The 21268-nt window shown below is 50.1% G+C and overlaps 2 protein-coding genes and 1 non-coding gene across 5 annotated transcripts in view; all 3 read left to right on the top strand.

Moving 5' to 3' along the window:
• Window positions 1-5288: 5288 nt before the first annotated feature.
• Window positions 5289-12490, top strand: SPMAP1 (sperm microtubule associated protein 1). Of its 2 annotated transcripts, XM_055258092.2 has the most exons (3): window positions 5289-5545; window positions 9730-9829; window positions 12242-12490. In XM_055258092.2, the coding sequence occupies exons 1-3, from the start codon at window positions 5339-5341 to the stop codon at window positions 12397-12399; spliced, it is 465 nt and encodes a 154-aa protein (XP_055114067.1). In that variant the 5' UTR covers window positions 5289-5338; the 3' UTR covers window positions 12400-12490. The 2 variants fall into 2 exon arrangements, 1 of the variants encoding a protein (XP_055114067.1); XR_008653219.2 differs by lacking the exons at window positions 5289-5545; window positions 12242-12490 and adding an exon at window positions 6836-7072 and having other exon boundaries at window positions 9730-9830.
• A 2270-nt stretch (window positions 12491-14760) lies between these two features.
• On the top strand, window positions 14761-14833 carry TRNAC-GCA (transfer RNA cysteine (anticodon GCA)). Its single transcript has one exon. It is a non-coding gene; the product is annotated as a tRNA-Cys (tRNA).
• Window positions 14834-19883: 5050 nt separating this feature from the next.
• CWC25 (CWC25 spliceosome associated protein homolog) overlaps window positions 19884-21268 on the top strand; it is a 33912-nt gene continuing 32527 nt past the window's right edge. Inside the window, exon 1 of one of the 2 annotated variants that reach the window (XM_055258070.2) lies at window positions 19884-20092. In XM_055258070.2, coding sequence (XP_055114045.1) covers window positions 20075-20092 — 18 coding nt within the window. In that variant the 5' untranslated portion in view covers window positions 19884-20074. The remainder of the gene's footprint in view (window positions 20093-21268) is intronic. The other variant, XM_063628959.1, reaches the window with a different exon arrangement.

Here is a 21268-nt window from a genome sequence, read left to right as displayed (position 1 = left end):
TTTATATTCTGCAAGTTCTTTCTAGGTAAAAGTTTTAATAGAATGGATTCAAGATATCAGATCTGATTTATAGTAGCTTGCAACTTGAACAGTAATACATGTACTTTCATAATAAAAATAGTAGTAAATATAAAAAATAGTAAATTCACTACAAGACCTAGTGGAGCATGCCCATTATCCCAGCTACTCTGGAGGCTGAGATGAGCAATGAAGTCTAGCTACAGGCATGCAAAAATTGGCCGGGTGTGGTGGTGTGCACCTTTAGTCTCAGCTACTCTGGAGGCTGAGGTGGGAGGATCACTGGAGGCTGAGGTGGGAGGATCACTTGAGGCCAGGAGGTCAAGGCTGCAGTGAGCAATGATCACACCACTGCACTCCAGCCTGGGCAAGACTGTCTCTATGAAAAAAAAAAAAAAAATAGGCCGGGCACAGTGGCTCACGCCTGTAATCCCAGCACTTTGAGAGGCTGAGATGGGCGGATCACGAGGTCAGGAGTTCAAGACCAGCCTGGCCAGAATGGTGAGACCCCATCTCTACTAAAAATACAAAAATTAGGCCAGGCGCAGTGGCTCATGCCTGTAATCCCAGCAGTTTGGGATGCCGAGGCGGGCGGATCACGAGGTCAAGAGATCGAGACCATCCTGGCTAGCACGATGAAACCCCGTATCTACTAAACAAAATACAAAATATTAGCTGGGCGTGGTGGCGGTGCCTGTAGTCCCAGCTACGCGGGAGGCTGAAGCAGGAGAATGGCATGAACCCGGGAGGCAGAGCTTGCAGTGGGCCGAGATCGCGCCACTGCACTCCAGCCTGGGTGACAGAGTGAGACTCTGTCTCAAAAAAATAAAATAAAATCAGCTGGGAGTCGTGGCAGTCACCTGTAACTCCAGCTACTCGGGAGACTGAGACAGAAGAATCACTTGAACCCGGGAGGTGGAGGTTGCAGTGAGCCGAGATCACGCAATTGCATTCCAGCCTGGGCGACAGAGCGAGACTCTGTCTCAAGAAAAAAACAAAAAAAAACCCAAAAAACAAACAAAAAAACACCTCCATCTCTACAAAAAAAATTAGCTGGGTGTGGTTGTGTGTATCTGTACTCCCAGCTACTCTGGGCTGAGGCAGGAGAATGGCTTCAACCCAGGAGGCGGTGGCTGCAGTGAGCCTAGATCACTCCACTGCACTGCAGCCTGGGCAACAGAGCGACACTCTGTCTCAGAAATAAATAAAATAAAATATATAACTTATATAATTACCTAGATCCAATGCTGTATGTGGAAACTAAAGGAAAAAGAAAAAGAAAATTAGCTGGAGGACACTTTGGGAGTCCGAGGCGAGCGGATCACGAGGTCAGGAGATCGAGACCATGGTGAAACCCCGTCTCTACTAAAAATACAAAAAAAAAATTAGCCGGGCGTGGTGGCGGGCGCCTGTAGTCCCAGCTACTCGGAGAGGCTGAGGCAGGAGAATGGCATGAACCCGGGAGGCGGAGCTTGCAGTGAGCCGAGATTGCACCACTGCACTCCAGCCTGGGTGACAGAGCGAGACTCCGTCTCAAAAAAAAAAAAAAAAAAAAAAAAAAACCAAAAAAAAAAAGAAAATTAGCTGGAGGAAAAATACGGTAACGTGTCCCTCCACGGTTTTGTTATTTTAAAGGAAAGATAAGGCCAGTGCTGGTGGCTCATAGCTGTAACTCCCAGCTTGGGAGGCCAAGGTGGGCTGATCACTTGAGCTCAGGAGTTCAAAACCAGTCTGGCCAACACAGCAAAACCCTGTCTCTACAAAAAATACAAAAATTAGCCGAGCCTGGTGGCGTGTGCCTGTAATCCCAGCTAATTGGAGGCTAAGGCAGAAGAACTGCTTGAGTCCAGGAGGCAGGGGTTGCAGTGATTCCGGATCGCAACACTGCATGCCAGCCTGGGAAATTGGAGTGAAACCATGTCTCCGGGGAAAAAAAAAAGCATAAATAATAGCGGATGAAAATAACTGGGGTGGGGCTGAGCATGGTGGCTCACACCTGTAATCCCAGCACTTTGGGAGGCCAAGGCGGAGGATCACCAGAGGTTAGAATTTTGAGACCAGCCTGGCCAACATTGTGAAACCCCGTCTCTACTAAAAATACAAAAATTACTCATGCCTGTAATCCCAGCACTTTCGGAGACTGAGGCAGGTGAATCACCTGAGGTCAGGAGTTCAAGACCAGCCTGGTGAAACCCTGTCTCTAGAAAAAATATAAAAATTGGCCAAGTGTGGTGGCATGCACCTGTAAACCCAGGAGGCAGAGGTTGCAGTGAGCCAAGATCACACCACTGCACTCCGGCCTGGGCAATAGAGCAAGACTCCATCTCAAAAAAATTTTAAAAAAAAAAAAAAATACAAAAATCAATGGCCAGGCACGGTTGCTCATGCCTGTAATCCCAGCACTTTGGGAGGCCAAGGCGGGCAGACCACCTGAGGTCAGGAGTTCGAGACCAGCCTGACCAACATGGAGAAACCCCGTCTCTACTAAAAATACAAAATTAGCCAGGCGTGGTGGCACGTACCTGTAATCCCAGCTACTCGGGAGGCTGAGGCAGGAGAATCGCTTGAACCTGGGAGGCAGAGGTTGCAGTGAGCCAAGATCGTGCCATCGCACTCCAGCCTGGGCAACAAGAGTGAATCCCCGTCTAAAAAAAAAAAAAAAAAAGAAAATTAGCCGGGTGGCAGGCAGGATGGCTCACACCAGTAATCCCAGCACTTTGGTAGGCCGAGGCAGGTGGATCACCTGAGGTCAGGAGTTCGAGACCAGCCTGGCCAACATTGTGAAACCCCGGCTCTACTGAAAATACAAAAATTAGCCAGGTGTGGTGGCGTGAGCCTGTAATTCCAGCTACTTAGGAAGCTGAGGCAGGAGAATTGCTTGAACCCAGGAGGCTGCAGTGAGCTGAGATCCTGCCACTGCACTCCAGCCTGGGTGACAGAGCAAGACTCCATCTCAAAAAAAAAAAAAAATTAGTCTGGGGTGGTGACACGGGCATGTAATCTCAGCTATTCAGGAGGCTGACACAGGAGAATTGATTGAACCCGGGAGGCAGAGGTCGCAGTGAGCCGAGGCCGCACCACTGCACTCCAGCCTGGGTGACATCTTAAAAATATATATATATTTTAAATATAAATATAAAATAATATAAATATAAAATATTATATATTTTTATATATATAAATTAAAAATATATATATAATAGGCCAGGCACAGTGGCTTATGCCTGTAATCCCAGCACTTTGGGAGGCCGAGGTGGGCTGATAATTTGAGGTCAGGAGTTCGAGACCAGCTTGGCCAACATGGCAAAACCCCGTTTCTACTAAAAATACCAAAATTAGCCGGGCTTAGTGGCAGGCATCTGTAATCTCAGCTACTCTGGAGGCTGAGGCGGAAGAATCACTTGAACCTGGGAGGCGGAGGTTGCAGTGAGCCAAGATCGTGCCACTGCACTCCGGCCTGGGCAACAGAGCCAGACTCCCTCTCTAGATAGATAGATAGATAGATAGATAGATAGATAGATAGATAGATAGAAGGAAAGAAAGAATAAGTGAAAGGCCGGGCGCGGTGGCTCACGCCTGTAATCCCAGCACTTTGGGAAGCTGAGAGGGGTGGATCATGAGATCAGGAGTTCAAGACCAGCCTGGCCAAGATGGTGAAACCCCGGCTCTACTAAAAATACAAAAAATTAGCCAGGTGTGGTGGCAGGTGCCTGTAATCCCAGCTACTCGGGAGGCTGAGGCAGAGAATTGCTTGAAGCTGGGAGGCACAGGTTGCAGTGAGCCGGGATAGAGCCACTGCACTCCAACCTGGGCGACAGAGCGAGACTTTGTCTCTAAAATAAATAAATGAATAAATAAAAAGAATAAGTAAATAAATAATGTTTTTTTTGTTTTTTTTTGGAGATGGAGTCTGGCTCTGTCGCCCAGGCTGGAGTGCAGTGGCTTGATGTCTGCTCACTGCAAGCTCCGCCTCCCGGGTTCACGCCATTCTCCTGCCTCAGCCTCCCGAATAGCTGGGACTATAGGCGCCCGCCACCGCGCCCGGCTAATTTTTTTGTATTTTTAGTACAGACAGGGTTTCACTGTGTTAGCCAGGATGGTCTCGATCTCCTGACCTCGTGATCCGCCCGCCTTGGCCTTCCAAAGTGCTGGGATTACAGGCGTGAGCCACCGCGCCCGGCCAATAAATAATGTTAATTCGGGTGGGGCAGGAGAATTGTTAAGTGGACTGACCGGAAGTCAGCTAACTGGATTTGGGGAACCTCTTTTTTTTTTTTTTTCTTTTTGAGACATAGTCTCGCTCTGTCGCCCAGGCTGGAATGCAGTGGTGCGATCTCGGTTCACTGCAAGCTCCGCCTCCCGGGTTCACGCCATTCTCCTGCCTCAGCCTTCCGAGTAGCTGGAACTACAGGCGTCCGCCACCACGCCCGGCTAATTTTTTGTATTTTTAGTAGAGACGGGGTTTCACCGTGTTAGCCAGGATGGTCTCGACCTCCTGACCTCCTGATCCGCCTGCCTCGGCCTCCCAAAGTGCTGGGATTACAGGCGTAAGCTACCAAGCCCGGCATTTTTTTTTTTTTTTTTTTTTTTGTCTTTTGAGACAGGGCCTCCTTCCCTCATCCAGGCTGGAGTGTGGCACAATCATGGCTCACTGCAGCCTCCACTTCCATGGCCCAGCCTGCAGTGCAGCTGAGTCCACAGGTGCGTGCCACCACACTCGGCTAAGTATTCATTTATTTAGTAGAGATGGACTTTCGCTGTATTGCTTAGGCTGGTCTTGAATTCCTGGGCTCAATTGATGCCCCCCCCGCCTCGTTCTCCCAAAATGCTGGGATTACTGGCGTAAGCCAACGAGCCCGGCCTAGGGAACCTTTCTAAGCTTCAACTTCTAGCTCTGTAAAATGTGAATTGGAAGTAGGTGCGATCTGAACTTTCTGATCAATTCCGGGTACAAGCTTTTCAACAAAACTGAGCTGAGGAAATAGCATGTAATACCGTAGGAAAAGAGAATACTCACCTTAAAGGAAAACTGGGGGAGCGGGGCCTAACTGCACACAAACTGCCCACAATCGGTTATCCAGTCTCCTCCCCTTCACTTTCCAACTCCTCCTGCACAGTCAGTCTCTGGTCAACCTCCTCTGGGGCCAAGCAAGCAACTCCCCCCACTGCCTTAAGGGCCCACCGGTCAACCCGGGGTGAGTGGAGACAATAGGATTTGTGTCGCAGGGGTCGTTGACATCACGTAACAATGCGCAGGGGTGTCCCCATCTAGGGTCCTCATCCGCCACCAGAAAGGCCCTCCGAGGCTACAGTGGTTGGGATGGCGTATCTGAGAGAGTGTCGCCTGCGACTGGAGAAAGGCTTTATCTTGGACGGGGTGGCTGTGAGCACCACTGCCCGCGCTTATGGGCGCTCTAGGCCCAAGCTGTGGTCGGCGATTCCGCCCTACAACGCGCAGCGCGACTACCACGCCCGCAGCTACTTCCAGAGCCACGTGGTTCCGCCCCTTTTGCGGAAAACTGATCAGGTATAGGAGCTTCCCGGAAGACCCCACACATCTCCCTAAATCTTCACTCCGCCGGGCGCGGTGGCTCACGCTTGTAATCCCAGCACTTTGGGAGGCCGAGGCGGGCGGATCACGAGGTCAGGAGATCGAGACCACGGTGAGACCACGGTGAAACCCCGTCTCTACTAAAAATACAAAAAATTAGCCGGGCGTGGTGGCGGGCGCCTGTAGTCCCAGCTACTCGGAGAGGCTGAGGCAGGAGAATGGCATGAACCCGGAAGGTGGAGCTTGCAGTGAGCCGAGATCGTGCCACTGCACTCCAGCGTGGGCGACAGAGCGAGACTCCGTCTCAAAAAAAAAAATAAAAAAATAAAAAAAAAATAAATCTTCACTCCAGCGTCCTCACCACAAACAAGGCTCCGCCACTTTCACCTCCTCGGTTTACTTTCTTTTCTTTTTTAAATTTTTAATCATTATTATTATTTTGAGACAGAGTCTCGCTCTGTCACCCAGGCTGGAGTGTAGTGAGTGGCACCATCTTGGCTCACTGCAACCTCCGCCTCCCGGGTTCAAGCGATTCTCCTGCCTCAGCCTACCGAGTAGCTGGGATTACAGGCGCGCCACCACGCCAGACTAATTTTTGTATTTTTGGTAAAGATACAAAACTTCTTCGCCATGTTACCCAGACTGGGATTACAGGTGTGAGCCTGTAATTACAGGGTCTGACTCTCGCCCAGGCTGGAGTGCAGTGGTGCCATCACAGCTCACTGTAGCTTCCACCTCCCAGGGTCAAGCGATCTTCCCACCTCAGCCTTGCGATTAGCCGGGACTACAGGCTCGCGCCACCACGCCGGGCTAATTTTTTTTTTTTTTTTTTTGTAGAGAGGGGGTCTCGCCTTGTTACCCAGACTGGTCTTGAACTCCTGGGCTCAGGCTATCCTCCCGCCACCGCCTCCCAGTTTTCTTAACGCAGCCCGAGGACTGGAGGAGAGGGAGGACAGGTGTTGAGTGCAAGATCCCTGAGCTCACAGAATGGCCTTCCAGCCCTGAATTTGAGAATAGACTCATTCCGGGTTTCTGCAAGGCAAGGGGATAGGGCTCAAAGCCAGCTTCTCCCAAACCAGTCGGTCTCTTTGTCCTTTGTGACGTCACAGACCCGCCCTCTAGGGTGACCTCACACCGCAAATTCTCTAAATACACGAAAATCCGTGTGACCTCAGTGAGCAAGACAAAGGGAATTGACTTGACCTGCAGGGCGAGACTCCTGTGACATCATAGTGGCAGGGCGTGGGGCTTGCTCTCTGGGTTCTTTGGTCTGATGGGAGGGACACCTCTCAAACCTCTGTGGACCTCAGTTCTTCCCCCTGGCCTTTTCCCTCCTAGGTGTAGGCCCCTTCCCAGCAGAGTTCTCCACCAACCCCCCAGATCAAAGATTCTGAGACTGTTTGCTGATGATTCAATTTTTCCCCCAACATTTTGCTTCCAGTATTTGTGTTTCTACATATAAGCGGTGTGGGGAAGAGACAGGAAGACTCATGGGGTTATTCTGTGAGCAAATCTTCGGGGTTTGTGTGTGTGTGTGTATAGTCCCAAATGTATGTTTGCATGTTTGCATAGGTCTGTGCAGTGCATGTATATGGACACACATGAGTCACACATGTGTTGACTCATGTAATTTTTTTTTTTTTTTTTGAGACGGAGTCTCACTCTGTCGCCCAGGCTGGAGTGCAGTGGCTTGCTCACGGCAAGCTCCACCTCCCGGATTCATGCCATTCTCCTGCCTCAGCCTCCCAAGTAGCTGGGACTACATGGGCCCGCCACCATGCCCGGCTAAATTTTTGTATTTTTAGTAGAGACGGGGTTTCACTGTGTTAGCCAGTATGTTCTCAAACTCCTGACCTTGTGATCTGCCTGCCTCGGCCTCCCAAAGTGCTGGGATACAGGCGTGAGCCACCGCGCCTGGCCCAACTTTTCTTTTCTTTTTTCTTTCTTTTTTTTTTGAGACAGGGTCTTGTTCTGTCACCCTGGCTGGAGTGCAGTGGCATAATTTTGGCTTACTGCAACCTCCGCTTTCCGTGTTGAAGCGATCCTCCCACCTCAGCCTCTCTAGTAGCTGGGACTACAGAGACAAGGTTTCACCATGTTGCCCAGGCTGGTCTTGAACTCCTGAGCTCAAGTTTTCTGCCCATCTCGGCCTCCCAAAGTGCTGGGACTACAGGCATGAGCCACCACGCTGGCATCGACTCATAATTTTACGACAGAAGGAACCAGAGTCTGGGGAGGGGAAAAGGAAGAACCTGAGTATTTAAAAGCTTGAAAATGAGAGGGTATACATATTTTGAAAATGCTTTCTTTCTTTCTTTTTTTTTTTTTTGAGACAGAGTCTCACTCTGTCGTCCAGGCTGGAGTGCAGTGGCGTCATCTCGGCTCACAGCAACCTCTGCCTCACAGGTTCAAGCGATTCTCCTGCCTCAGCCTCCTGAATAGCTGGGATTACAAGTGCCCACCACCACACCCAGCTAATTTTTTGTATTTTTAGTAGAGACGGGGTTTCACTATGTTGGCCAGGCTGGTCTCAAACTCCTGATCTCAAGTGATCCACCTGCCTCAGCCTCCCAAAGTGCTGGGATTACAGGTGTGAGCCACCACACCTGGCCTTGAAAAAGGCTTTCTAATTTTCTTTTTTGAGACAGAGTGCAACTCTGTCACACAGGCTGGAAGTGCAGTGGCACAGCTCACTGCAGCCTCGAACTGCTGGGCTCAAGCAATCCTCCAGTCTCAGCCTCCTGAGTAGCTGGGACTGTAGGCGTGTGCCACCATGCCCAGCAGCTAATCTTTTAATTTTTTTTTTTTTAGAGGTGGAGTCCCGCCCTGTTGCCCAGGCTGGAGTGCAGTGGCGGGATCTCAGCTCACTTCAACCTCTGTCTCCGGGTTCAAGTAATTCTCCTGCCTCAGCCTCCTGAGTAGCTGGGATTACAGGCATGTGCCACTACACCTGGCTAATTTTTGTATTTTTAGTAGACACGGGGTTTCGCCATGTTGGCCAGGCTGGTCTCCAACTCTTGACCTCAGGAGATCCTCCAGCCTCGGCCTCCCAAAGTGCTGGGATTACACCACTCCCAGCCAACCTGTTTAATTTTTAAAAGTATTCTTTAATTGTCAAAACCACCATTTGTGGTAGGTATTATTTTCATTTAAATAAAGATAACATTTATTAAACTTCACTATGCCAGGCCCTTTATCTGAATAAAATCACTTAAGTCTCAAAGCAAGCCAGGCTCAATCCTGTAATCCCAGCACTTTGGGAGGCCGAGGGGGGTGGATCACTTGAGTTCAAGAGTTTGAGACCAGCCTGGCCAATATGTGAACCCTGTCTCTACTAAAAATACAAAAATTAGCCGGGCATGGTGGCGCATGCCTGTAATCCCAGCTACTCAGGAGGCTGAGGCAGGATAATTGTTTGAACCCAGGAAGTGGAGGTTGCAGTGAGCCGAGATGGCAACACTGCACTCCCGTCTGGGCAGCAGAGTAAGACTGTGTCTCAAAAAACAAACCTCAAAGCAATACTCCTTTTACTGATAGTAAAACTGAGGCCCAGGGAAGCTGTGTAATTGGCCCAAGGTCACAAAGCCTGTTAATGGTTGAGCTGGAGTTAGAACCCAGCCTGTCTAGCAACAGAAACTGAGCCTGCAGCTGCCAAGCTCAACTGCCCCTCCCTGAGAGGCAATAGGTTCTCCTTTTTCTTTTTTCTTTTTTTTTTTTTTTTTTTTTTGAGATGGAGTTTGGCTCTTGTTGCCCAGGCTGGAGTGCAATCGCAGGATCTCGGCTCACTGCAACTTCTGCCTCCGGGGTTCAAGCAATTGTACTGCCTCAGGCTCCTGAGCAGCTGGGATTACAGGCACCTGCCACCATGCCCAGATAATTTTTTGTATTTTTAGTAGAGATGGGGTTTTGCCATGTTGGCAAGGCTGGTCTCGAACTCCTGGTCTCAGGTGATCCACCCACCTTGGCCTTCCAAAGTGCTGGGATTAGAGGCCTGAGCCACTGCGCCCGGTCCAGTTCTTAAATATATTTAGTCTGTCTGCCCCAGTTACCTAAGGCTCTGACCTCTTCCCTCTCCCCACAGCAAACCCCAGGGCAGTTTGCACTGTGCCTCCCTCGGCAGTGTGGCTGACAGTCTTCTGTATTCTCTTCCCCACTTTCAGGATCGTGGCGGTACAGGAAGGGATGGCTGGATAGTAGACTATATCCACATCTTCGGGCAAGGACAAAGATACCTCAACAGGAGAAATTGGGCAGGGACAGGCAAGTGCTGCCTCCATTTCTAGCCTCATCATGGTTCCCGGGCCATAGCGAGGCCTGGTTGAGGGGAAGAGGTTAAGGGACTGCATCCTTCCAGCTTTTCTTCACATACATGAACAGATGGTGCCACAGTGCTCCCTAATATTAGTTAATAAGCACCAGTACTGGCCGGGCGCGGTGGCTCATGCTTGTAATCCCAGCACTTTGGGAGGCCGAGGCGGGCGGATCATGAGGCCAGGAGATCCAGACCACGGTGAAACCCCGTCTCTACTAAAAATACAAAAAATTAGCCGGGCGTGGTGGCGGGCGCCTGTAGTCCCAGCTACTCGGAGAGGCTGAGGCAGGAGAATGGCATGAACCTGAGAGGCGGAGCTTGCAGTGAGCCGAGATTGCGCCACTGCACTCCAGCCTGGGCGACAGAGCGAGACTCTGTCTCAAAAAAAAAAAAAAAAAAAAAAAAATATATATATATATATATATATATATCTATAAAAGCACCAGTACTGTATGTCAGGCCTCATTTTTTTTTTTTTTTTTTTTTTTTTTTTGAGACGGAGTCTTGCTCTTTCGCCCAGGCTGGAGTGCAGTGGTGCAATCTCGGCTCACTGCAAGCTCCGCGTCCCAGGTTCACGCCATTCTCCTGCCTCAGCCTCTCCGAGTAGCTGGGACTACAGGCGCCCGCCACCACGCCCGGCTAATTTTTTGTATTTTTTAGTAGAGACGGGGTTTCACCGTGGTCTCGATCTCCTGACCTTGTGATCCGCCCGCCTCGGCCTCCCAAAGTGCTGGGATTACAAGCGTGAGCCACCGCGCCCGGCCTTTTTTTTTTTTTTTTTTTGAGACATGGTCTCACTCTATCACCCAAACTGGAATGCATGAAATGCAGTAGCACGGACAGGTGCAGTGGCTCACGCCTGTAATCCCAGCACTTTGGGAGCTGAGGCGGGTGGATCACTTGAGGTCAGGAGTTCCAAACCAGCCTGGCCAACCTGTTTAAACCCTGTCTCTACTAAAAATACAAAAAAACAATTAGCCGGGCGTGGTGGCTCGCACGTGGAATCCCAGCTACTTGGGAGGCTGAGGCAGGAGAACTGTTTGAACCTGGGAGGCGGAGGTTGCAGTGTGCCAAGACAGTGACACTGCACTCCAGCCTGGGCAACACGGTGAGACTCCATCTCAAAAAAAAGAAATGCAGTAGCACAATTACCACTCACTGCAGTCTTGACTTCCTGGGCTTGCGCAATCCTTCCACCTCAGCCTCCTGAGCAGTTGGGCCCACAGGTGTGCACCGCCACACTCAGTTAATTTTTTATTTTTTGTAGAGATGGAGTCTCCCTATGCGGCGCAGGCTGATCTTGAACTTCTAGGCTCAAGTTATCCTCTGGCCTCAGCCTCCCAAAGTGCTGGCATTACAGACATGAGCCATTTGTTAGGCACTTTTCACCCTCACGCTAACCCCATGGCACAGGTAGGAAAACAAGTTTCTTGAGTTAAAGTAATTTGGCAAGAGGGCTGAGCTGGGATTAATATTCTGCTCTTCCTGGCCGGTGCAGTGGCTCATGCCTGTAATCCCAGCACTTTTGGAGGCCGAGGCAGGCGGATCACGAGGTCAGGAGTTCAAGACCAGCCTGGCCAACATAGCGAAACCCCGTCTCTACTAAAAATACAAAAAACTAGCCGGGCGTGGTGGCAGGCACCTATAATCTCAGCTACTCAGGAGGCTGAGGCAGGAGAATCTCTTGAACCTGGGAGGCAGAGGTTGCAGTGATCCAAGATTGTGCCATTGCACTCCAGCCTGGGCGACAGTGCGAGACTCCGTCTCAAAAACAAACAAACAAAAAGATTCCGCTCTTCCCAACTCTGAGGCCCCTGTTCCCCTCACTGCTGCATCCTGCTCATTTTTCAGGCCCAGGTTAACAACAATGGGAAAGAGTTGAGAGATATTTTTCTAACAGGGTAAACCCTCCTCCCAGCCTAGCTCCACTATCCTGGGCCACTCCTCTAGTCACATGATACTTTGTGCCATTTGGCCCAATTGATCTTGATCTCATCCATTTTTTCCACATGGGTCAGAGGCAATGGTGAGATTTTTCTCATTTCTTGTGGGAGAAAGTCAAGCTTTGCCAAGCCCAGAATTTCTGGCCCTTCCTGTCCCAGCACAAACCATTCACAGTTTTCCTGCAATTATTCCTGGTGCGGGGTTTTATTTCTAGGAAGCCTTCTGTCCCTCAGCCTCACCAGCCCTTGGCTTTTCAGCCCAGAGGCTCGGGACACTTGAGGATTGCGTGTTCAGCTGTGGGCATGGGGAATGCAAGTGACTACGCCTGGTTGGCATCCCATACCACACCCAGGGGAATGGGGAAGCCAAGAGGTGGGCTGAATGCAGGCTCAGGCCTCTCTCTCCTTGCCCCCAAGGGCATTCTCTCCAGCAGGTGACTGGGCATGACCACTACAATGCTGATCTGAAACCGATCGATGGGTACAATGGAAGGTTTGGCTACCGCCGGAACACTCCAGCCCTCCGTCGGAGAACGTCTGTCTTCGGAGAGGTCACCCACTTCCCTTTGTTCTAACAGCATCTTTTCCCTTCATAGCCCTTGACCTGAATTTCTAAGACAAATGTTTAGATGAACTCTTAGTGTTATTTTACGTTAAAAAAATTAATTTGTGTCTCCACATGTGCTGTTTCTTCCCTGAGATTAGAGGAAGGAGCAAGTTCTACCCTCAGCTTCTCTTCCCCCTGGAGAGGAGGTGAGAGGAGAAAGGGCTTCTCTGGCCGGGCGCGGTGGCTCACGCCTGTAATCCCAGCACTTTGGAAGGCCGAGGCGGGTGGATCACGAGGTCAGGAGATCGAGACCATCCTGACTAACACGGTGAAACCCCGTCTCTACTAAAAATACAAAAAATTCTCCAGGCGTGGTGGCGGGCGCCTGTAGTCCCAGCTACTCGGGAGGCTGAGGCAGGAGAATGGCATGAGTCCGGGAGGCGGAGCTTGCAGCGAGCGGAGATGGCAACACTGCACTCTAGCCTGGGCGACAGAGCGAGACTCCGTCTCAAAAAAAAAACAAAAACAAAAACAAAGGTCTTCTCAGGCCTACGCCCTTGCACTCCATACCAACGAGTGCCAGGTTTGAAAGGAAGGGCTTCAGTTCTCCCCTACCAGTGGGATAAAAAGGAGCCCCACTACTCAACCTCAATAAAGCACTTCCCCAGCTATCAGCAGGGCCCTAGGTCAGAGCTGGCTATTGTTTCCATCAAGAACAGAGCAAAGAACAGGCACTGTGGCTCACGCCTGTAATCTCAGCATTTTGGGAGGCCGAGGTGGTGGATCACGAGGTCAGGAGATTGAGACCATCCTGGCTAATACGGTGAAACCCTGTCTCTACTAAAAATACAAAAAAATTAGCTGGGTGTGGTGGCGGACGCCTGCAGTCCCAGCTACTCGGGAGGCTGAGGCTAGAGAATGGCTTGAACCCGGGAGGCGGAGCTTGCAGTGAGCCGAGATCGCGCCACTGCACTCCAGCCTGGGCGACAGAGCAAGACTCTGTCTCAAAAAAAAAAAAAAAAAAGAGCAGAGCAAAGGCCAAGCTCCGTGGCTTACGCCTGTAATCCCAGCACTTTGGGAGGCCGAGATGGGAGGATTGCTTGAGCTCAGGCAGGTGGATCACTTGAGACCAGCCTGGGCAACACGACGAAACCCTGTCTTTACTAAACGTATATATATGTTTGTGTGTGTGTGTGTATATATATACACACATATGTACATATGTTTATGCATATATATATATGTTTATGTATATATATGTGTGTGTATACATATAGAGAGAGAGAGATAGAGAGAGAGGGAGAGAAGGAGAGAGAGACTCACTCTGTTAGCCCAGGCTGGAGTGCAGTAGTGTGATCTCAGCTCACTGCAACCTCTGCCTCCCGGGGTTCAAGCAATTCTCCTGCCTCAGCATCCCTAGTAGCTGGGATTACAAGTGACTGCCACCACGCCCAGCTAATTTTTTTTGTATTTTTAATGGAGGCGGGGTTTCACTGTGTTGGTCAGGTTAGTCTCGAACTCCTGACCTCACCTTGGCCTCCTAAAGTGCTGGGATTACAGGCGTGAGCCACCAGCCTGGCCCAGGATGTCATTTTTCTTTTCTTTTCTTTTTTTTTTTTGAGACGGAGTCTCGCTCTGTCGCCCAGGCTGGAGTGCAGTGGCGCAATCTCGGCTCACTGCAAGCTCTGCCTCCCGGGTTCACGCCATTCTCCTGCCTCAGCCTCTCCGAGTAGCTGGGACTACAGGCGTCTGCCACCACGCCCAGCTAATTTTTTGTATTTTTAGTAGAGACACGGTTTCACTATGGTCTCGATCTCCTGACCTCGTGATCCGCCCGCCTCGGCCTCCCAAAGTGCTGGGATTACAAGCGTGAGCCACCGCGCCCGGCTTTTTTTTTTTTTTTTTTTTTGAGACGGAGTCTTGCTCTGTCGCCCAGGCTGGAGTGCAGTGGCGCAATCTCGGCTCACTGCAAGCTCCGCCTCCCGGGTTCACGCCATTCTCCTGCCTCAGCCTCTCCGAGTAGCTGGGACTACAGGCGCCTGCCACCACGCCCGGCTAATTTTTTTTTTTTTTTTTTTTTTTTTTTTTTTTTGTATTTTCAGTAGAGATGGGGTTTCACTATGGTCTCGATCTCCTGACCTCGTGATCCGCCCACCTCGGCCTCCCAAAGTGCTGGGATTACAAGCGTGAGCCACCGCGCCCAGCCAGGATGTCATTTTTCAAGTGTTCCCTTTCAGTTTATTGGTGGCCAAGGGAAAAGCCAAAGCAGATGATGGATAATTAAGAAGGTGGGGCTCTAGAACACAAAATTTGCCAGAACTCGTGTGGGTGGAACTTGATTGTATTGAGTCACCGTAAGTGGACACGGAAGGAGCTTATTACAGGCAAAGGGGGTATGGCTTAGGGGTAGAGCATTTGACTGCAGATCAAGAGGTTCCCTGGTTCGAATCCGGGTGCCCCCTTCTGTGGTGTTTTCTCACTTCCATTCCATTTAACAGTAAATACTGTCAGCCACAGTATCACCAGAAAAGATAAAGCAACTTTCAACTTGCTCTTGTGCTGAAATTGTTCCTCCCACATTCCAGCTGACCTTTAGGACAAAAAAAAGAGCCCATCTGGGACCTCATTTGTCTTCAATTAAGACCAAGTGCCTGAGGAGATTCTAAATCCATGAGTGAGTCTGACAGAGCTGTGAACACAATTTGGTAACTGGGTGTGTGTCAGAGTATAGATAAAAACGTATGTACTTTTGAAAACTTAGTACATGCAAAGCTGCCTCAAATTAAAACATGAAAGAAGGACCAGGGCCAGGCGCAGTGGCTGACGCCTATAATCCCAGTGCTTTGGGAAGCTGAGGTGGGTGAATCACGAGGTCAGGAGTTCGAGACCAGCCTGGCCAACATGGTGAAACCCCCGTCTCTACTAAAAATACAAAAAATTAGCCAGGTGTGGTGGTGCGCACCTGTAATCCCAGCTACTCGGGAGGCTGAGGCAGGAGAATCACTTGAACCCGGGAGGCAGTGGCTGCAGTGAGCCAAGACCGCACCATAGCACTCCAGCCTGGGCAACGGAGTCAGACTCCGTCCAAAAAAAAAAAAAAGTTCGAGACCAGCATGACCAATATGGTGAAACCCTGTCTCTACTAAAAATACAAAAAATTAGCCGGGCATGGTGGCGCTCGCCTGTAATCCCAGCTACTTGAGAGGCTGAGGCAGGAGAATCGCTTGAACCTAGAAGACAGAGGTTGCAGTGAGCTGAGATCGCGCCATTGCACTCCAGCCTGGGCGACAGAGCGAGACTTTGTGGAAAGAAAAAAAAAGAGGCTGGGCACGATGGCTCCAGCCTGTAATCTCGCCACTTTGGGAGGCCGAGGCGAGATGGAGTCTCACTCTGTCACCCAGGCTGGAGTGCAGTGGTGCGATCTTGGCTCGCTGCAACCTCCGCCCCCCTGTTCAAGTGATTCTCCTGCTTCAGCCTCCCAAGTAGCTGGGATTACAGGCACGTGCCACCACGCCCAGCTAATTTTTTGTATTTTTAGTAGAGATGGGGTTTCACTGTGTTAGCCAGGATGGTCTCGATCTCCTGACCTCATGATCTGCCCGCCTCAGCCTCCCAAAGTGCTTGGATTACAGGCATTAGCCACCATGTGCAGCCATTACTTCTTTTTTATAGCCAAACAATATTCCACTGTGTGGATATACCATACTTTATCTATTCGTCATCATCAGGTAATGGATATGTTTTGATTCTCTGCCTTGCTATTTTTGAGACAGAGTCTCACTCTGTTGCCCAGGCTGGAGTGCAGTAGTGCAATCTTGGCTTACTGCAGCCTCCAAGTCCTGGGTTCTCAGCCTCCTGAATAGTTGGGATTACAGATGTGTGCCACCACACCCAGCTAATTTTTTATTTTTATTTTTAGTAATTTTTGTATTTTTAGGGTTTTGCGATGTTGGCCAGGCGGCTGGTCTCCAACTCTTGGCCTCAAATGATCTGGCCACCTTGGCCTCTCAAAGTCCTGGGATTATAGGCATGAGGCACCATGCCCAGCCTCCCCCATGTTTTGACTGGTATGAATAACATCTACTATGAACATTCACGTACAAGATTTTGGCCAGGTGTGGTGGCTCACACCTGTAATCCCAGCACTTTGGGAAGCCGAGGCGGGCAGATCACTTGAGGTCAGGAGTTAGAGACCAGCCTGGCCAACATGGTGAAACCTCCTCTCTACTAAAAATACAAAAAATTAACCGGTGTGGTGGTATGTGCCTGTAATCCCAGCTACTTGGGAGGCTGAGGCACGAGAATCGCTTGAACCAGGGGGGTGAAGGTTGCAGTGAGCCAAGAGCACAGCACTGTACTCCGGCCTGGAAGACAGAGCAAGACTCTGTCTCAAAACAAAACAAAATAAAAAGCCATTCATGGGCAATATTTTGCATTGATGTATGCTTTCATTTCTCTTGGGAGTGTATACCCAGGAGTAGAATTGCTGGGTCATATGGTAACTAAGTTTAACCTTTTGAGGAACTGCCAGACTATTTTCCAAAGCATTGCTTTTCTTTCCTTTTTTCTTCCTTTTATTTTTTTGTGAGACAGTGTCTTATTGTGTTGCCCAGGCTGGTCTCAAACTCCTGGGCTCAAGCAATCCTCCTACCTCAGCCTCCCAAAGTGCTGGGATTACAGGCATGAGCCACTATGCTCTGCTTGCTTTTCTTTAATTAATTAATTAATTTATTTTGAGGTGGAGTCTTATTTATTTTGAGGTGGAGTCTGGCTCTGTCACCCAAGCTGGAGTACGGTGGTGCAATCTCAGCTCACTGCAACCTCTGCCTCCTGGGTTCAAACGATTCTCCTGCCTAGCCTCCCAAGTACCTGGGATTACAGGCACGCACCGCTACGCCCAGCTAATTTTTTTTTTGTATTTTTAGTAGAGACAGGGTTTCGCCATGTTGGCCAGGCTGGTCTTGGACTCCTGACCTCAAGTGATCCACCCGTCTCGGCCTCCCAAAGTGCTGGGATTACAGGCGTGAGCCACCACACCCGGCCCTCTTTTATTTTTTGAAACGGGGTCTCGCTCTGTTGCCCAGGCTGGAGTGCAGTGGTATGATCTTGGATCACTGCAACCTCTGCCTCCTGGGCTCAGGCAATCTCTCACCTCAGCCTCCTTAGTAGCTGGGACTATAGGCACATGCCACTATGTCCCGCTAATTTTTGTATTTTTTGAGAAACGGGGTTCCACCACGTTACCTAGGCCGGTCTCCAACTCCTGGGCTCAAGTGATCCACCTGCCTCGGCCTCCCAAAGTGCTGGGACTACAGGAGTGAGCCTGCTTTTCTCTTAAGTAAACTTTATTCAAATACATTTAAGTAAATATTTAATAAGTATTTTGTTTCCTTTTTTCTGAGACAGAGTTTTGCTCTTGTTGCCCAGGCTGGAGTGCAATGGCGCTATCTTGGCTCACCACAACCTCTGCCTCCTGGGTTCAAACGATTCTACTGCCTCAGCCTCCGGAGTAGCTGGGATTACAGGCATGTGCCACCACGCCCAGCTAATTTTGTATTTTTAGTAGAGATGGGGTTTCTCCATGTTGGTCAGGCTGGTCTCAAACTCCCGACCTCAGGTGATCCGCCCGCTTCAGCCTCCCAAAGTGCTGGGATTACAGGAGTGAGCCACCGAGCCCAGCCTGTTTCTTTCTTTCTTTCTTTCTTTCTTTTTTTTTTTTTTTTGAGACAGAGTCTCACTCTTGTCGCCCAGGCTATAGTGCAGTGGTGCCATCTTGGCTCACTGCAACCTCCACCTCCTAGGGTCAAGTGATTCTCTTGCCTCAGCCTTCCAAGTAGCTGGGATTACAGGCACCCGCCAACGTGCCCGGCTAATTTTTGTATTTTTAGTAGAGATGGGGTTTTGCCATGTTGGCCAGGCTGGTTTCAAACTCCCAACATCAGGAGATCCACCCGCCTGCCTCGGCCTCCCAAAGTGCTGGAATTACAGGAGTGAGCCACGGCACCCGGCAATAAGTATTTTAAAAAAGCCATAAGAACTAATAACTGAATTTAGCAAGCCTGTAAAATAGAAGGTTACTATACAAAAGCATGTTCTTATCTATTAGTAGCAAACAATTGGAAAATTAAAATTTTTAAATTTTATTTAAAATAGCATCACAGGCCGGGTGCCTGTAATCCTTGCATTTTGGGAGGCCAAGGTAGGCCAATCACCTGAGGTCAGGGGTTCCAGACCAGCCTGGCCAACACGGTGAAATCCCATCTCTACTACAAATACAAAAATTAGTAGGTCATGGTGGCGTATGCCTGTAATCCCAGCTACTCGGGAGGCTGAGGCAGGAGAATCGCTTGAACCCAGGAGGCAGAGGTTGCAGTGAGCCGAGTTCACACCACAGCACTCCAGCCTGGGCGACAGAGTGAGATTCCATCTCAAAATAAATAAATAAAATAGCATCACAAAAAATACAACATTTAGAATAAATTTAACAAAAGATGTGCAAAACTTCTATTCTGAAAATTGCAAAACAGGTCGGGTGCAGTGGCTCACACCTGTAATCCCAGCACTTTAGGAGGCCAAGGCAGGAGGATTGCTTGAGTCCAGGAGTTTGAGACAAGCCTGGGCAAGATGGCAAAACCCTGTTGCTACAAAAATAAAAATAGCCAGGCGCGGTGGCTCATGTCTGTAATCCCAACACTTTGGGAGGCTGAGGCGGGGAGATCACTTGAGGTCGGAATTCGAGACCAGCCTGAGCAAAATGGTGAAACCCCGTCTCTACCAAAAATACAAAAATTAGCCGGGCGGGTGGCGGGCGTCCGTAATCCCAGCGATTTGGGAGGCTGAGGCAGGAGAATCGCTGTCCAGGAGGCGGAGGTTGCAGTCAGCTTCGACCGCAGCCTGGGAGAGCAAAACTCCTTCTCAAAAAACAAAAACAAAGAGAGAAGAAGAAAAAAAAAAAGAAAAACATGCCAAAAACACATAGTAACTGAAGGGAAAGGAATCTGCCAGCTTCCCACTACGGGAAAATCTGCCACTGTGGAAGCTGGCAGATTTTAAAGGTTTGGCGCAGGGAAGCTGATGGAATTTCGATTTGATGCTTTCTATTTAGCTTCGTAAAATAGGCCTGGCATAAGGAGATTTGCTGTGAGTCAAGGTCTGAGGAAAGCGCCAGTTTGCAAAGCCGTTTTGGAAAACCGGAGTGTGGGGGTGTGTGCAGGGTGAGGGGAGGAGGCCTAGTCTGGTCCACCTTAGGTCTAGCAGCGAGTGCGTGGAGCTTTGAGCCGGATGCCCTGGTGAGCTGCCATGGCAACACAGCCGTGGGCACAGGCCCACGGCAACCCATCACTGAACAGAGCTGTGGCGTTTCAACGGAGAGTTTGGGACATCAGGCAAAGTGGCGACCCGAAGCAGCCAAAATGTGACCTCGACAGCAGAGGCCTCGACAGCGGAGCCTGGAACTTTGCAAAATCTGCAAGTGACGCCAACGTCACAAAGCGCGACCGAGCCCTGTACGTCATCGTTCCGCGACGCCGACGCGGTGAGATGACGCCCTCTCGGAAGTGGCCTCTAGATCGGTGGTGAAACTGGCAGTTGACGGCTCCTGGGATTAGATCCCGCGAGGTAGCCCCTGAACTATTTCTCTACGTTTTCTCTTGATCCTCCTGAAATCTTCCAGATCCGCGTAGTGAGGAATCATCTCCACCGTCATGGGGGGCGGAGACCTGGTGAGTGGAGGGAGGCCTGAGCGGGGGAGGACTGAGGCCGGGACGGAAATTGGTAGGGGGTGGGGGTAGAGGAAGGAGTGGATAACCATGGCAACGCAGCTTTGCTTTCGCGGGGAGGAGGCCGTTGCCCTCAAGAGGGGATGGATCCTTAGGGCAATGGAGGGATGGGACTGAGATTTGGGAAAGTCCGAGGTGTGTCGCTAACAGTGACAGGTGGTGTTTGCGTGTTTGTTGACTGCGGCTCTACCGGCTGTAAATTCTGGGAAAACCGGGGAGGGGGCGGATGGAGCCGTGGCTAGGAAAAGAGGTAGATATTGAGGACGTGTCACCACGCTTTGTTTTATATATCTTGTCTTGCCACACACCTCTCTTCCTTGGGTGGGAGTTCAGAGTCATGTCCTGGACTGAAGTAGGGGTGGTTTGTGCCCCATTCTCCCTACCCTTAGCCATGCCCTGGGGTCCTTTTTTATTTATTTATTTATTTTGAGACGGAGTTTCTTTCTTGTTGCCCAGGCTGGAGTGCAATGGCGCGATCTCGGCTCACCGCAACCTTCCCCTCCTGGGTTCAAGCGATTCTCCCGCCTCAGCTTCCCGAGTAGCTGGGATTACAGGCATGCGCCACCACACCCGGCTAATTTTGTATTTTTAGTAGAGACAGCGTTTCTCCATGTTGGTCAGGCTGGTCTCGATCTGCCGACCTCAAGTGATCCGCCCGCCTCGGCCTCCCAGAGTGCTGAGATTACAAGCGTGAGCCACAGCGCTCGGCCCTGGAGTCCTTTTTAAGCCTGAAGGGATCTTCCTGTCCATCTTTCTGACTTCCACACCTCCTTCAGTGCTGGATTCTCATGTGTAGTGGCAGAGCTTGCTTTTGAATTCATACCACTTAATATGTTATGTGGCAATGTCTCTTAAACTGAAACGTTCATTTGTGAAGCGCTAAGGCCCCAAATAGGGTAAATGTACCCACAAGAGCATGGGGCAAGGTTGAGAAAATGCTAGCCTCCCGAAAGTGGAGCTAATTGAACCAGCAAGTAGTTCAGCTTAGCCGCTTGCCCAGTAAACCTATTAGTTTGTCATTTGTTCTCAATCACAGTGAGTGCCAGGACTCCATCCAGTTTCATCCAATTTAGTGTATTCTTCAGATAACTGCATTTAAGGACAGGAAAGCTCTAATCC

This window comes from Symphalangus syndactylus, chromosome 20 (assembly GCF_028878055.3).
Source record: "Symphalangus syndactylus isolate Jambi chromosome 20, NHGRI_mSymSyn1-v2.1_pri, whole genome shotgun sequence".
NCBI classification, from domain to species: Eukaryota; Metazoa; Chordata; class Mammalia; order Primates; family Hylobatidae; genus Symphalangus; species Symphalangus syndactylus.
This window is presented reverse-complemented; position numbering and strand designations above follow the sequence as displayed.